Source organism: Typopeltis vanoorti, chromosome 15 (assembly GCF_054136105.1).
Source record: "Typopeltis vanoorti isolate ZY-2024b chromosome 15, IOZ_Tvanoo_1.0, whole genome shotgun sequence".
NCBI lineage: Eukaryota > Metazoa > Arthropoda > Arachnida > Uropygi > Thelyphonidae > Typopeltis > Typopeltis vanoorti.
Window position 1 is genome coordinate 68,681,177 of NC_143563.1, and position 13,188 is coordinate 68,694,364.

The window sequence follows — 13,188 nt, forward strand, 5'->3', positions numbered from 1 at the left end:
TTTGTGTAACTTATTACATTTTGTATAAACTTATTAAGTTTATGAAAGTACTTTATGCTACCACTACTGATAACAAATATAACTTTACAGATTTGTAACTGTTTCCATATAAGATTGTTGTTTTCTTCTGAGTTTGTGCAAAGGGATATCAAGCATATGGCATCTCTCATGACTTTACCATACGATGGTGACTTGTAGTTTTTAAATTCTTCAAGGCAGATGTTAATACTCCTCTCCACTTGACCAAAGTAGACTAACTTACAGGTACATGGCACTTTAGATACTCCAGAGTATGCTCATGATGATGTTTATTCATCATCATGAGCATACTTTGTCCACTCTTTAGGTGAGTGGACAAAGGTTGCACGTCTGATGTGTATGTCTAAAAGTTATATGAAGATATTTATTGATTTATGTAGTTTTTTCAATTAGAGTGATATGAACAGATTTCAAATTGGAAAATGGACATACTGCAACTTATTTGTGCTTGTAGTTCCACAGTAGGTTCTAGTAGGGAATAAAAGGAATCAAGGATTGCAAAAAAAAAAAAAAAAAACAGATATAAAAACTAAGATGGGAATATTTTGGATATCTAGAGCAATTTTTGGAATAAATTTTTAAATAAGGTACCAAGTGAACAACAGTGGCAGTGGGGTGCTTAAGGGTCAAAGCTGTATAACTGAGAGGAGACCTCCACATAACCTTTAAAAGAATACAGAGAACCGACCAGGGCTACTGACCTAATGTCCAATCTTCACCTTCTCCTGGTGCACCCTTTCGAATGAGGATGGGCTGGCAATTTGGGATTTAGCTGACCAAATTGTATTCTTATTGGTTAAACCAATATACAAAATGATGGTACAACATGACAAAATTTCATGCCGGCTGGGGCGTCACCCAGTTAAACAAGGCCCCCGTTGTTTTCGCCAGGGAACCAGGGCGAACAATGAAAAGTCAGCTACTGGAACAAATCTAAAAACAAGCCCCAACTCGATATCACCAGAGTTAAAGATCGGTACTATCAACATAAGAAGCCTGAATGCCAAAGAAATGGAACTAGCTGAGGAAGTAGATAAGTACCAGATCGACATAATAGGGGTGACTGAAACAAAAAAGACCAAAACTGGTGAGATCTTTCTGAGCAATAAATACAAAATGTTATATTCAGGCAATGACAATCAAGGAAAAGAAGGAGTAGCCATAGTATTCAACACAAAATACAAGGCTAATCTTCTAGAATGGCAGGCAGTCTTAAGTAGAGTGATTGGGCAAATATGAGAATGGGGAACTGGACAATGATACTTATTTGTGCCTATGGTCCCACAGAAAGTTCTACTAAGGTAGAAGTGGAGGAATTTTTTTTGATGCTTTAGAGAAAGCAACTGACACAATGAAAAAGGAAAAGTTGGTCTTTGTTGGGGATCTAAATAGTGAGTATGAAATGATTGTCAGACATACAAAAATATTTTGGGAAAATTTGGAGAAAAGAGCAAAGCTAATAATAATGGCAAATACCAGTTGGATTTCTGCTCAGGACATGGACTAGTTATTACTAACACCCTGTTCCAACATAAAAATGTGCACAAATTCACATGGAGAGAAGAGGCAAGGAATAAGAAAAGTCTCATTGACTATGTTATTGTTGATAGTGATGTTTTCTCCCTGATGCAGGACAGCAAAGTGTACAGAGAATTTGAAATTGGAAGTGATCACTATTTAGTCTTGAGCAGGATAAAATTGAATTTCTTATTGAAAAGAATAACGTGTAAGAAAGTTTTAAAGCGAATAAAAGTTGAGCAGCTCTCAGATGTGAACTGTAGACTAAAGTACACAAAGCTTATTGAAGAAAAAATTAAAGCGTTTGAGAACACAAACCAAACCCTGGAGATTCAGTGGCAAGCCTTGAAGAAAATCCTGATTGATTCAGCCAGAGAGGCATGTGCTGAGGTTGTCTGCTAGGATAGAAAAATCAGAACTCCATGGTAGACACAGGAAGTTAAGAGGCAGTGAAGGAAAAGAAGAAAGCATATCAAACGTTTCTGACAAATAAGTCAGCTTGTGCTCTTAGAGAATACAGAGACAAATGTAAGAAAGCTAAACACTGTAAAACTAACTAAACAAAAGTCATGGGAGGACTTTGGCAAGAACATAGAAAATAAATATCAAGAAGGTGGCAAGATATTCTGGAGGTTGCTAAAGAAGCTTAGAAATGGAGGAAAGAGTGCTATAAAAGGAGTTAGAGATGATAAAGGTGACATGAAAACAGGAGAAAAAGATATCCTTGAAGTATGGAATAATTACTTCAAAAAATTGCTAAATGAAACAAGCAGTGATAGCACAGTGGTAAAAAATACTCCACAGGCATACAGTCAGGAATACATATCCATACTTGAAGTAGAAAAAGCCATCAAAGGCTTGAAATGTGGAAAGGCAGCTGAAGTATGGTGGTATAAAAGTCTTACAGTGGCTGCACTGCATAGTTCAGAAGGTCTGGACAGAGGGATGAATTCCCGATGATTGGAGTAGAGCTCTCATAGTACCCATATATAAAAGGGGAAATAAAACTTAATGTGAGAATTACATTCAGTTTTTCCCTACTGAGTGTTTCTTGCAAGATTTATGCCAGTATACTTGATAAACGGATGAGAAGAATTGTGGAAGAAAAGCTTGATGAAGAACAAGCTGGATTCAGGCCAAATAGAGGCTGTCATAATCAGATCTTCACTTTACGACAAATGCTTGAGAAAGCATGGGAATAAAACAAAGATCTGTATTTAAGTTTTGTCGATCTGGAAAAGGCATATGACAAGGTGCCAAGAGAGAAGCTATTCAATACGCTACAGTTATATGGTATCAGTGGGGCATTATATCAAGCAATACTTAGTCTTTATTTGAGTTGTAAGTCGGCAGTTAGAATTGAAGGATGTATAGGAAGATGGTTTAATGTTAAATCTTGTGTGAGCCAAGGATGTACATTATCCCCTCTGTTATTCATTATCTATATGAATCATATTATGAAGGAAAGTGGTATTAAACATGATATCAAAATTGGAGATGTAGTGTCAGCTATTTGCTTTATGCAGACGATGTTATACTTCTAAATAAATCCGCTACAAGTCTGCAAGATTCCCTGACTAAATTTAATAACTGTTGTAAAAGATATGGTATGAAGGTCAGCAATAAAAAGACAAAGACAATGAAAATAGGTAGAATTGTTGAAAATATCAACTGTGTTGTGAATGGAGAACCTGTGGAACAAGTAAAATATTTCAGCTACTTAGGCACGATTTTTAGTGAAGATGGTAAATTAAATATGGAAATAGACAACAGAATCAACAAAGCTGGTGTTCAAACCAGTTTTAACTTATGGATCTGAGAGCTGTGTCAGAAGTAAAATACTTGACCAAAGACTAGAGACCGCAGATATGAGAGTCCTGAGAAAGATTAGAGTCGTGAACAGATGGCATCAATGGCAATATCATATTAAAAATGAGGATATTAGGAAAGAACTAGACATTGTCAGCATCCAGGAATGGTTAGCAGAGCTAATCTCAGGACTTAAACAGAACGGATGAGGAAAGATTAGCAAAGCAAGTGTTCTCTGCCATGTTGGCAGGAAAAAGACCCAGAGAAAGACCAAGATATAGGTGGATTGATACGATACAAAGTGCCTTAGACGATAGAAATATAAGATCTGATAATGTTGGAGTCCACAAGTAACAGACTGATTTGGAGGAAAATTGTAGATAGGAAGTTAGTAATGATGTAAATTTTTCATGTAGTACTATCATATCCTGTACACTTGAGGGTACATGTCAGGAATTTGATGATGTGAGCAGCAGTTAAAAATGTAAATGAAGAATGCAATTCAGGAGTGTCTTTTGGTACTTGAGATTAAAAAAATAAAAAAAACTCATCAGAAACATGAAATGCAGACAGGCAGCTGAAATAAATGAATATGAAAGTTTTACTATGGATACAACTGCATAGTTTGGAAAGCTTCAGGTCGAATACCAAATTATGTCAGAATAAGAGAAATTTCCCTGTTGTGTTCCACAAAAAATTATGCAAACATATTTGAGAATAGACTAAGAAAATTGGTAGAGAAATAGGGGTAGTTAAGAAAAGTGATTTCTTAATTTTTGTTAATTTTGATTTTGTTGATCTTATCACATGTTTAAAAACAGGCATTAAAAGTATACTCATAAATGTCGGTGAGTGTATTCTCGTAAGCTCTTGTCAAATTTTGTACGAAACTATCATATTTCTGCTTTCGGCTTTGAAATAATGTTGGATTTAATAACCACTTGATTTGTTGAAAGTTTATTTTCCACTTGGTTAGAGTATAATAAATTTAGTTTAATCCTTTATCCAAGTGTGAGCAAACAAAGTTTGCGCCTGAAAACTCTAACCAAGTGGAAAATAAACTTTCAACATCTTTCTCTAAATCCAGAGTAATTTATTAAAAAAGGGTGGCACACCAATTGGCAATTCCTATAGGTGGAGATGACCTGCAAATGCTTCTGCCTGATATCTCGACTTGGGCCTGGCTCCCACTGAAGAGACCTCAATAAAGGTCGAAACCGGTCTGGGTAGTGGCCCTTCCCTTAATGCATAACAATAGACATATCCGCAAGGAGATGTGTTTTGCATTATAGGAGATACTAGGATAGGAGTGTTGGTAGCTTGCTCCACCTTTGCAACGAGTTGCCCTGGTATGTACCACCTTAACCCAGTCCTGAAGATACTTTCAGGCGCAAACTTTGTTTGCTCACACTTGGATAAAGGATTAAACTAAATTTATTATAACCACTTGATTTATATAATAAGGCATTAAAAGGTATGAGAACACTATAAACTTTATGATGCACATAAAGGCCATGTACACAGTGATACATAGTTAATATTTAAGTTGAAAATCAGAAATTTTGCCAGTCTGGTTGGCAGGATGTTCAATGTATTCACTATCCATTCAGCAGGCTGTGGGCTTGAATCCTACTGTGGGCATAGATATTTGTGATTATCTTTAGTTGGAGACAAATTTCATTGCCTGTTGTGAAACTACCACCAATGTTATTGGAGATGTGAAGTGACTTGAAAGAGTTCCTTTTGGTCTCTAGAGTAGGGTTTTCAGATTGTGCAAAAAATAAGTAAAAATACAAAAAACAAAAACACTGTGTGTGTGTGTGTGTATATTTACACACACTATTTTTATATATATAATCAATAAAAATCTAAAGAAATCCTTAGCACACCCATGGTACTAATGTATTAGTACCATGGGTGTGCTAATTTGAAAAATTTGTGCTAATCATATGAAAAACCAGTAATAAAAAGAGTAAGACTCTGAAAATAGGCATTAAAACAAAAAACAAAAAAACATTAACTTTATTCTCAAGTAGTGAACTTCTAGAACAGTAACAATTTTAACTATTCAGACCTAATTTTTAGTGAAGAAAACTATACATGGAAATAGATAATAGAACAAGTGAGGTTTATTTTGTTGGAAGCTAGGTGAATAAACTTATATGAAAGAAGGAAATTGGCCAAAATACCAAGCCTGCATTATATCAATCAGATTTTAAACAAGACATATAGATCTGAAAGCAGTGAGAAGAATTATTCTAATATGATATCCTGACAGGAATAGAAATGGAAGGATATGAGGATTTTTGTGAGGATAGAAGGGACAAGAATTGAGAGGAGGTAGGTGCTGCTGATAATAGCAGGAGAATTATGCCGACATAAGATGGATATGCAAAAGGCAATAGTAGGAATGGTTTTGAGGCAGTATGGTGTGAGGTGGAGGTTGACAAGAAGAGATATTTAGTTGAATGTTGCTATAGGCCAGGGTAAGTGGAGGGTGGTGATGAAGAAATGTATAAACAATTTGGGTTAGTGAACAGGAGAAGAGTGATTTTAATTATGGTAAATGTAGATTGGAATTAAGAGAAAGCATTTAGGAACAAGGAAAATTAATTTGAGCTTTCATCATTTCATCAGAGGATGTGATTAGGGGTGTCACATTTTCCTCCAGTTGGTGAGAGTGACCATGAAGTGATCACCTAGGTGGTGGATAGCTATATGAAGACTTCTGTGAGGAAAGTATATACATGGAACAAGGCTGATGATTATGACAGACTTAGGAGAGAGAGAGCTATAGCATGGAATAAGAAGGTAAGTGGAAAAGAGATAAATCATACTTGGGCAAAATGCGAATGTATTCCAAAAGTCAAGGGGCCGAATAAGGTATGTGAAACAGGTGAATGAAGGGATTAAGCATGAAATCTGGAAGAAATTACTGTGGAGGCAGCATAGCATCTTTTTTTCAACAGTTATTTGCATGATAAGTATAATGAGCAAGCCAGGAAGGTGACTTGATAAGAACATCAAAAGGCAGTATGAACAGGGGTGTAGTCGGGCCAGAGCGACGCCCTAGTACTTTTTTAAAACTATCTCAGTGGATGTGGTGTTTGCACATCACGAAAGAAGACTTTGTTTCGAATCTAGTCATCGGCTAGAGGAAATTTTTCTAAGCCTTTTTTCGACCGGTTCCCGAGTTAGTCGATCTCTGGCATGGAAAAGTGGGTTTTTCCTCCCTGAAACTTGGGTTTTTTCGTCCCGTAAACTCAAGAAAATTGAGTGTAGAACCCACATTATTTCAGACATTAAATATATTGTGTTAGGGACTACGAGATGGCGGCACTTGTTGAGCCATCTCTATTCACTGCGTGCCACCTAATTAGTGATAGCCTTGGGCCAGCTATCTCTGATTGGCTGCCAGTGGAGATTGAACTGCCCACTCAGTCTCCAAAAGTTAGATTAGGCTAAACGGCCTTGCCTGCTCCCTATATGGGAATAAAAAGTCGTTAGCTGATAATAATAATAAATAAAAAAAATTTAAATTCATTATGATAAATTATAAGAATTATAATAATGAGACTTATAATGCATTTCCAGCTTTCGCTCAAAAAATAGCAGCTTGCCACTCTTGTCATTTTCGTTTCAGAAAACAAGGCAATCTCTCTGCCATATGGCCGTTGCAATAATAATAATAATGCCGCACTTGGTGCTCTGGATTTTTATTTCCAAGGTAGAGCCCTGGCACTATTTCTTTTAGGACTACACCCCTGAATATGAGCAAAAATTAACAAATCAGGCCCTTTCCTTTAGTGTTCCATGGTGATCAGCATTCAATTTACACAAATTATGAACTCTACAATCATGTTATAAATAATTATTTTAATTTCCTGATGTTTTGACCTTCACATTAAGGTTATCATCTGGAGTATGCACATATTATATATATATGTATATATATATATATATATACATACAGAGACAAGCTAAATTAATAATATGTATATATATATATACATACATACATAATATATATGTATATATATATATATATACATACAGAGACAAGCTAAATTACATTTTACACAGTATGCTGAAGAGACAATGATTTCATCAATGGTTATTCTACTGGACTGACCTCTAGTGAAAATAAAATAATATTACAATAAATAAATGAAATAAAATAAATTAACTATATCAAAGCTATATTCTATTTAAGACAACATCAGAGAAACATTCTTTCGTATAGATAGTTTTGTTACAATACAGTAAAAATTATGTCTTAATTTAACGTGGCAATTGTTATATTAGATTTAGGATCCTGGATTACCTGTGGTCCTATTTATAATTAACTCTTAGGAAGAAAGGTAAAGTGGGTAGAATATGTGCCTTCCATATTCTTGGGATTTTTAGACCATCATTATTGTTAAGTTAGGGTGATTGATAAGAATCTCACAGGCTTCCTTAAATTTACATTCATACCATGTTTTGGTGTGATGTAAACAACAGGTGCTTTTCCATGTGAATACATATGTAAACAACAGGTGCTTTTCCATGTGGAAGGCACATATTCTACCCACTTAACCTTTCTTATTAAGAGTTAATTATAAATAGACCGTAGGTAATCCAGGATCCTAAATCTAATATAACAATTGCCATGTTAAATTAGGACATAATTTTTACTCTTTCATCATGAGGATGAAACACCCTGATCAATTGCTCACTGAATACTTTGACTATATCTTCAGCACATTGAAGCCCATAGACACTAAAGCATATAAAGAGGGATAATAACTTAAGTTTTTAATAGAACTGTTTAATGATGAAAGGATGATGGAGGAGCATCTGAAGTGAGTGGCTAAGATGGTCTACAAAGCTTCCTGTGCTTTTCCATGTGAGATTGAAGATAGATTGAAGGTTGTTATATGGGTTATAAAATTTGGTTGACAGGTGAAAAATGGGGGATATGATAAAAACATAAAAGTTCCTAAAAGGGTTTTACAGGATAGATATAGAAGAAATTTTTCACTATGTGACAACAGAGAAAGAATGGGTTAGCCAGGGCATGAGAGCAATTTTTTGCTTGGAAACTGGTGAATGAGTGGGAATGAATTGTCAGAGGCAATCATCAGTGAATATATTTGAAACGCATGATAGGTATTATGTGAATAATAGCTTAGTGCACACCTCCCATGATGAATCTTCAGACTGCATGAAGGTGATTGTATAATAAATGCTTTCTTAAATTTTCATCTAAAATGGTTGATAATTTAGGCTTATAGACTTCACAAACAGTATTTAGTATTGTATGATACAAAAATTCATGTATTTAGTGTAGTTTTATATATATTTTTCAATAGGATTAAAGATATATCTGAAATAGGAATATATCGTAATTTGTGTGAGTTGACTGTTGGCATTCTTGGAGTTGGAAAAATGGGATGTGGGAGTAAGTATATATCTTCATTTATTCTTACTTATGAAATAATTTGTATAAGAATGTTAACGTTTTCTTAGATCTTAAAGCAGCAGCTTAATTTTATTTTATTTTATTTTTTTTTTTCAAACAGTAATTTTTTTTTTGAAAACAACAGTAGAATGCTCATTTCTTCTTGCCATGTTTGGTAATGCTTGTAGTGAATTGTATACAATTAGTTTTTTAAGTACTGCCAAAAGACATACTACTTACACAAAGTTGGCATGAGATGCAGCACTCTGCATAGTTGCTACTCCAGAACCCAGTGAAATATTAACAAACTCCTTTTTTTCAAATATTGAGTTAACTTCATCTTTCTTTACATTTTTTGTGAATACATCATTATATAATGAATATATATGGCTCTAATGGGGGGTTCCATGAAAATTAATCGTAAAACAGTTCATCAAATGCAATTCATCAAATGAACAATTCATCGAATGACAATTTGTTGAAAATGCAATTCATCGAAAATTTTTCAATGAATTATGAAAGAGTTCGTTGAAAAGTCATTTTTCTTGCAAACTATTTTTTAAAAGTGTTCGGTAATAGTACCTTATGCTACTCAAGATACAAACAATGCATGGAAGTGGTCACCGAAACGTAATAATTATTTTGTTGCATTTTAGAACATTTTATGTAAGTGTACATCCTGTTTCATTGTGTGGATAGCGATTTTTCTGTAGAGAATAATTTCATTCTACTAAATTTTATCACAATAACACCAGTCAGACTGAAATAAAAACTTTTATATATATCTTAACTAAAATTTCATTAAATTGCATCTAGCAGCGGAATTGTTAATATCATTTCGAAACTTCTTTTTAAAAATGTTATGATAAAAGTGATCCATTTAGAACTAAAACTGAACCATGCAGACAACTTCTTACTGCAAATTCTGCTAAGTCAGAGGGTTATTGAAGTACATAATTTAGACACGTTGTTTCTTTGTAGTCCTGAATATAGCTGAAATGAAAACTGGAATGGTTCGACATTTTCTTATAAAAGTTTCAAATAGCGAATCTGAGTAAAATTTGTCCATTAATAATTGCTGTCGCATATTACTGCTAGTAACTATAATAATAATGGAGCCTGCATAATTCAGTCAGTATAAACCAAGCCCTTTGGTTAGAAAGATCTGGGTTGGAATCCCATGTACGGTATGCATAATTTTTATTAGTCCTATTCAGCTGAGGTAAGTTAGCAGGCCTAATACAGAGATTGCTGGCTTTTTCTCTTGGAAACAGGCAAATCAATCCCATGAACAGACATATATAAAGACATGAAACAGTTATCGGACAAGAAAAACAATAACAAACCATATTGTTTTATAATTATTCCCTAGTAAAGTAACATTGCTATCTCACCAATCATTGGGTTGATAAGGATGAGGAGGAGTAGCATTGATTATTATTATTATTATGACTACTACTACTACTAATAATAATGATGTATGTAGTACTACTACTAATGATACACCTACTGTTAATAATAATAATAATATTTTAATTAATTAATCATTTGATGTAAAGGTTTCTTAGAACATAATAATAAAATATATAGTATATTCAGAGTAAAAATATCTGAAAACTTGAAAAAAAACATCATTCCTCTAGATTTTTCAGTTATGTTTCACTTGTTTACTTCTGTTTCTGTTATTCCTGAACGACAAGAAGTGCCATATGCCCTATCTCACAAAGGTCCTCGTAGGCAAGTAATTGCAATAAATTTAGTTTAATCCTTTATCCAAGTGTAAGCAAACAAAGTTTGTGCCTGAAGTAACTTCAGGACTGAGGCAACTCAAGGTAAAGGTGGACTAAGCTCTTATCACTTGTCTTAGTATCTCCCATAATGCAAAGCACATCTCCTTGTGGACATTTATATTAAGGGAACGGCCACTACCCAGACCAGTTTTGACCTTTATTGAGGTCTCGTCAGTGGGAGCCAGACCCAGAGGTGATACTAAGATGGAAGTAATGGAGAAGTCATATTTATTATTAAATTACTTTGGATTAGAGAAAGATGTTGGAAGTTTTTCCCACTTGGTTAGACTATAATAAATTTAGTTTAATCCTTTATCCAAGTGTAAGCAAACAAAGTTTGCGGCTGAATATCTTCAGGACTGAGGCAACTCGTGGTAAGGTGGACTAAATTCTCATCACTTGTCTTAGTATCTCCCATAATTTAAAGCACATCTCCTTGCAGACATGTATAATGCTGTGCATTAAGGGAAAGGTCAGAAGTCGAAACCCAGACCGGTTTCGACTTCTCCATTACATCCACCTTAGTTTCACCACCTCTGGGTCTGGCTCCCACTGACGAGACCTCAATAAAGGTCGAAACTGGGCTGGGTAGTGGCCCTTCCCTTAATGTATAGCATTAAGCACTTTCTGTATTCAATGACTATTATAAACAGCTGTTACACATATTTTCTGGAACTGAGAATTTGAAAGTGGCTGCTATGTGTTTTTAGTTAGCTGCTACAATAAATCTGTTCTGTTTGATGCATGCAGCATAGTCTGCAGGAGCAGAGTGTTTCCATTGTGTGTCCTTTGAGTTGTCTCTAATTACAATAATTGTTCCTAAATATAGTACACAAATATATTTTTACTGTATTTAGTGATAAACAAAGCCACTTGTTTTTCTTGCCTGTGCAGTATATCATCTGTTGAGGTACGAATTTTTTTTTTTTTTTTTAACAGTAGAGGGATATTTTTATTCTAGTCTTCAGAAACAACAGAAGTAGCAATAATTTATCTATTCCTGAATAAAAATGAATACTTCTGTGTATTATAAGAAGTTGTTTATCTACAGAAAAGTGCTAGCATATGTGAGATGTCTTCTATTATTGATCACGACAGAAGAACCGCTGATACTTAAAAAAAAATAATCTAATGAATGTAGGATTCCTGAAAGTGTGGATAATTTCGATAATGATCAGATATTATGTATCCTATTATTGCATTAAATATATACTGAGTCTCAGTAAACAAAAGAAAATTCTTAGAAAAAGGCCTGAAGAGACGGAGAAGAGGACGTGCCTTTGATTATACCGGGCACATTCCCTTCTCCGTCTCTTCAGGCCCTTTTTGTCTTTTAGGTCGTTACTCATCAACTGAATGTTTCTCCTTTGACGCAGAAACCCAAATATCATTAAATCCATGTTTCCTCTCATTCCTAAGCTGCTTCATAGTGTCATGCACTTTTTTTACAACAGTACAATATATCATAGGGTGAAGTTTTCAGTATATTATTTGAGACATCAGTATAGCCAAATAGAAAAACTGAAGGTTCTCTACTGATATATATATATATATATATATATATATATATGTAGAAAGTAATTTTACCTTGGGTATAATAAATGTTAAAGATACCAAGCTATTTAAAACCTGGTTTTACTCCATTTCCCAAGTAAGCAAAACAGAGAAATAAGTCAAGTTTGCGCCTGCACGTAATGCAAGACCAAGGTAACTCATGGTAAAAGTAGAATAAGCTCTGATCACTAATCTTAATATTTACCCATAATGCAAAGCACATCTCCTGGAGGAGATGTGCTTTGCATTATGGGTAAATATTAAGGCTATACTCCTGGCTATACTGATGTTGTCGTGACGTTCTATTTTCATGTTGTGTTCTAATTTACCATCTTGTTTCGAGTCACTCTTATAAATAAAACAACTAATTGCGAATTGATCACCGATCCAAAAGTAGGGAAATTTATAATTATACTGCGCCACCCTATTTTTAGATTAGTCTATATAAAATAGTAGGATCAATTCTTAATTAAGTTAGCAGTCTTCTCATTAGGCCGAATCATTTATTACTCTACTTGGGGCACCCGCAAGATTCGAATTTTTTATGAACGGTGCAATAAAAGGGAGTTCAGGCAAACACAATATTTAGATTAACAAAATAAAACATTTAATATACGATATATAGCAAATACATGAATTCTACTTTTAAATGAAACAATACAAATAACTTAATACATCTTGCTAAGTCACTTATTCCAATTCAATGTTCTAAACTTTAACATACAATTCACTGCTTCAAAATTATAAATTTTCTTAATTCAAGTTAATAAAACAAAACTTCTCATTTGATCAGTCTGCACACATCTATCAGTTGTACTTAATGTTTAAATTCACAGCAGGCACTAATCAAGGTAGACATTATTCCAAGCAATCTTATTTCGGACCTTGAACTTCGAAGATACGTTATAGTTAATGTTAGAATAAACAAACATGTATGACTACTCTTACCAGATACAATCTTCAATACATCAATTTATTGCGAGCACACTTATGAATTAACTTATTTCAGCTAGCGGAACACATTAAATAAAATTT

General features: G+C 34.1%; 1 protein-coding gene across 1 annotated transcript in view; it reads left to right on the forward strand.

Annotated features, from left to right (window-relative positions):
* LOC150098850 (uncharacterized) overlaps window positions 1-13,188 on the forward strand; it is a 107,592-nt gene that overhangs the window by 42,319 nt on the left and 52,085 nt on the right. Inside the window, exon 5 of the mRNA XM_090405208.1 lies at window positions 8,721-8,809. Within this exon, the coding sequence (XP_090261334.1) occupies window positions 8,721-8,809 (89 nt within the window). The remainder of the gene's footprint in view (window positions 1-8,720; window positions 8,810-13,188) is intronic.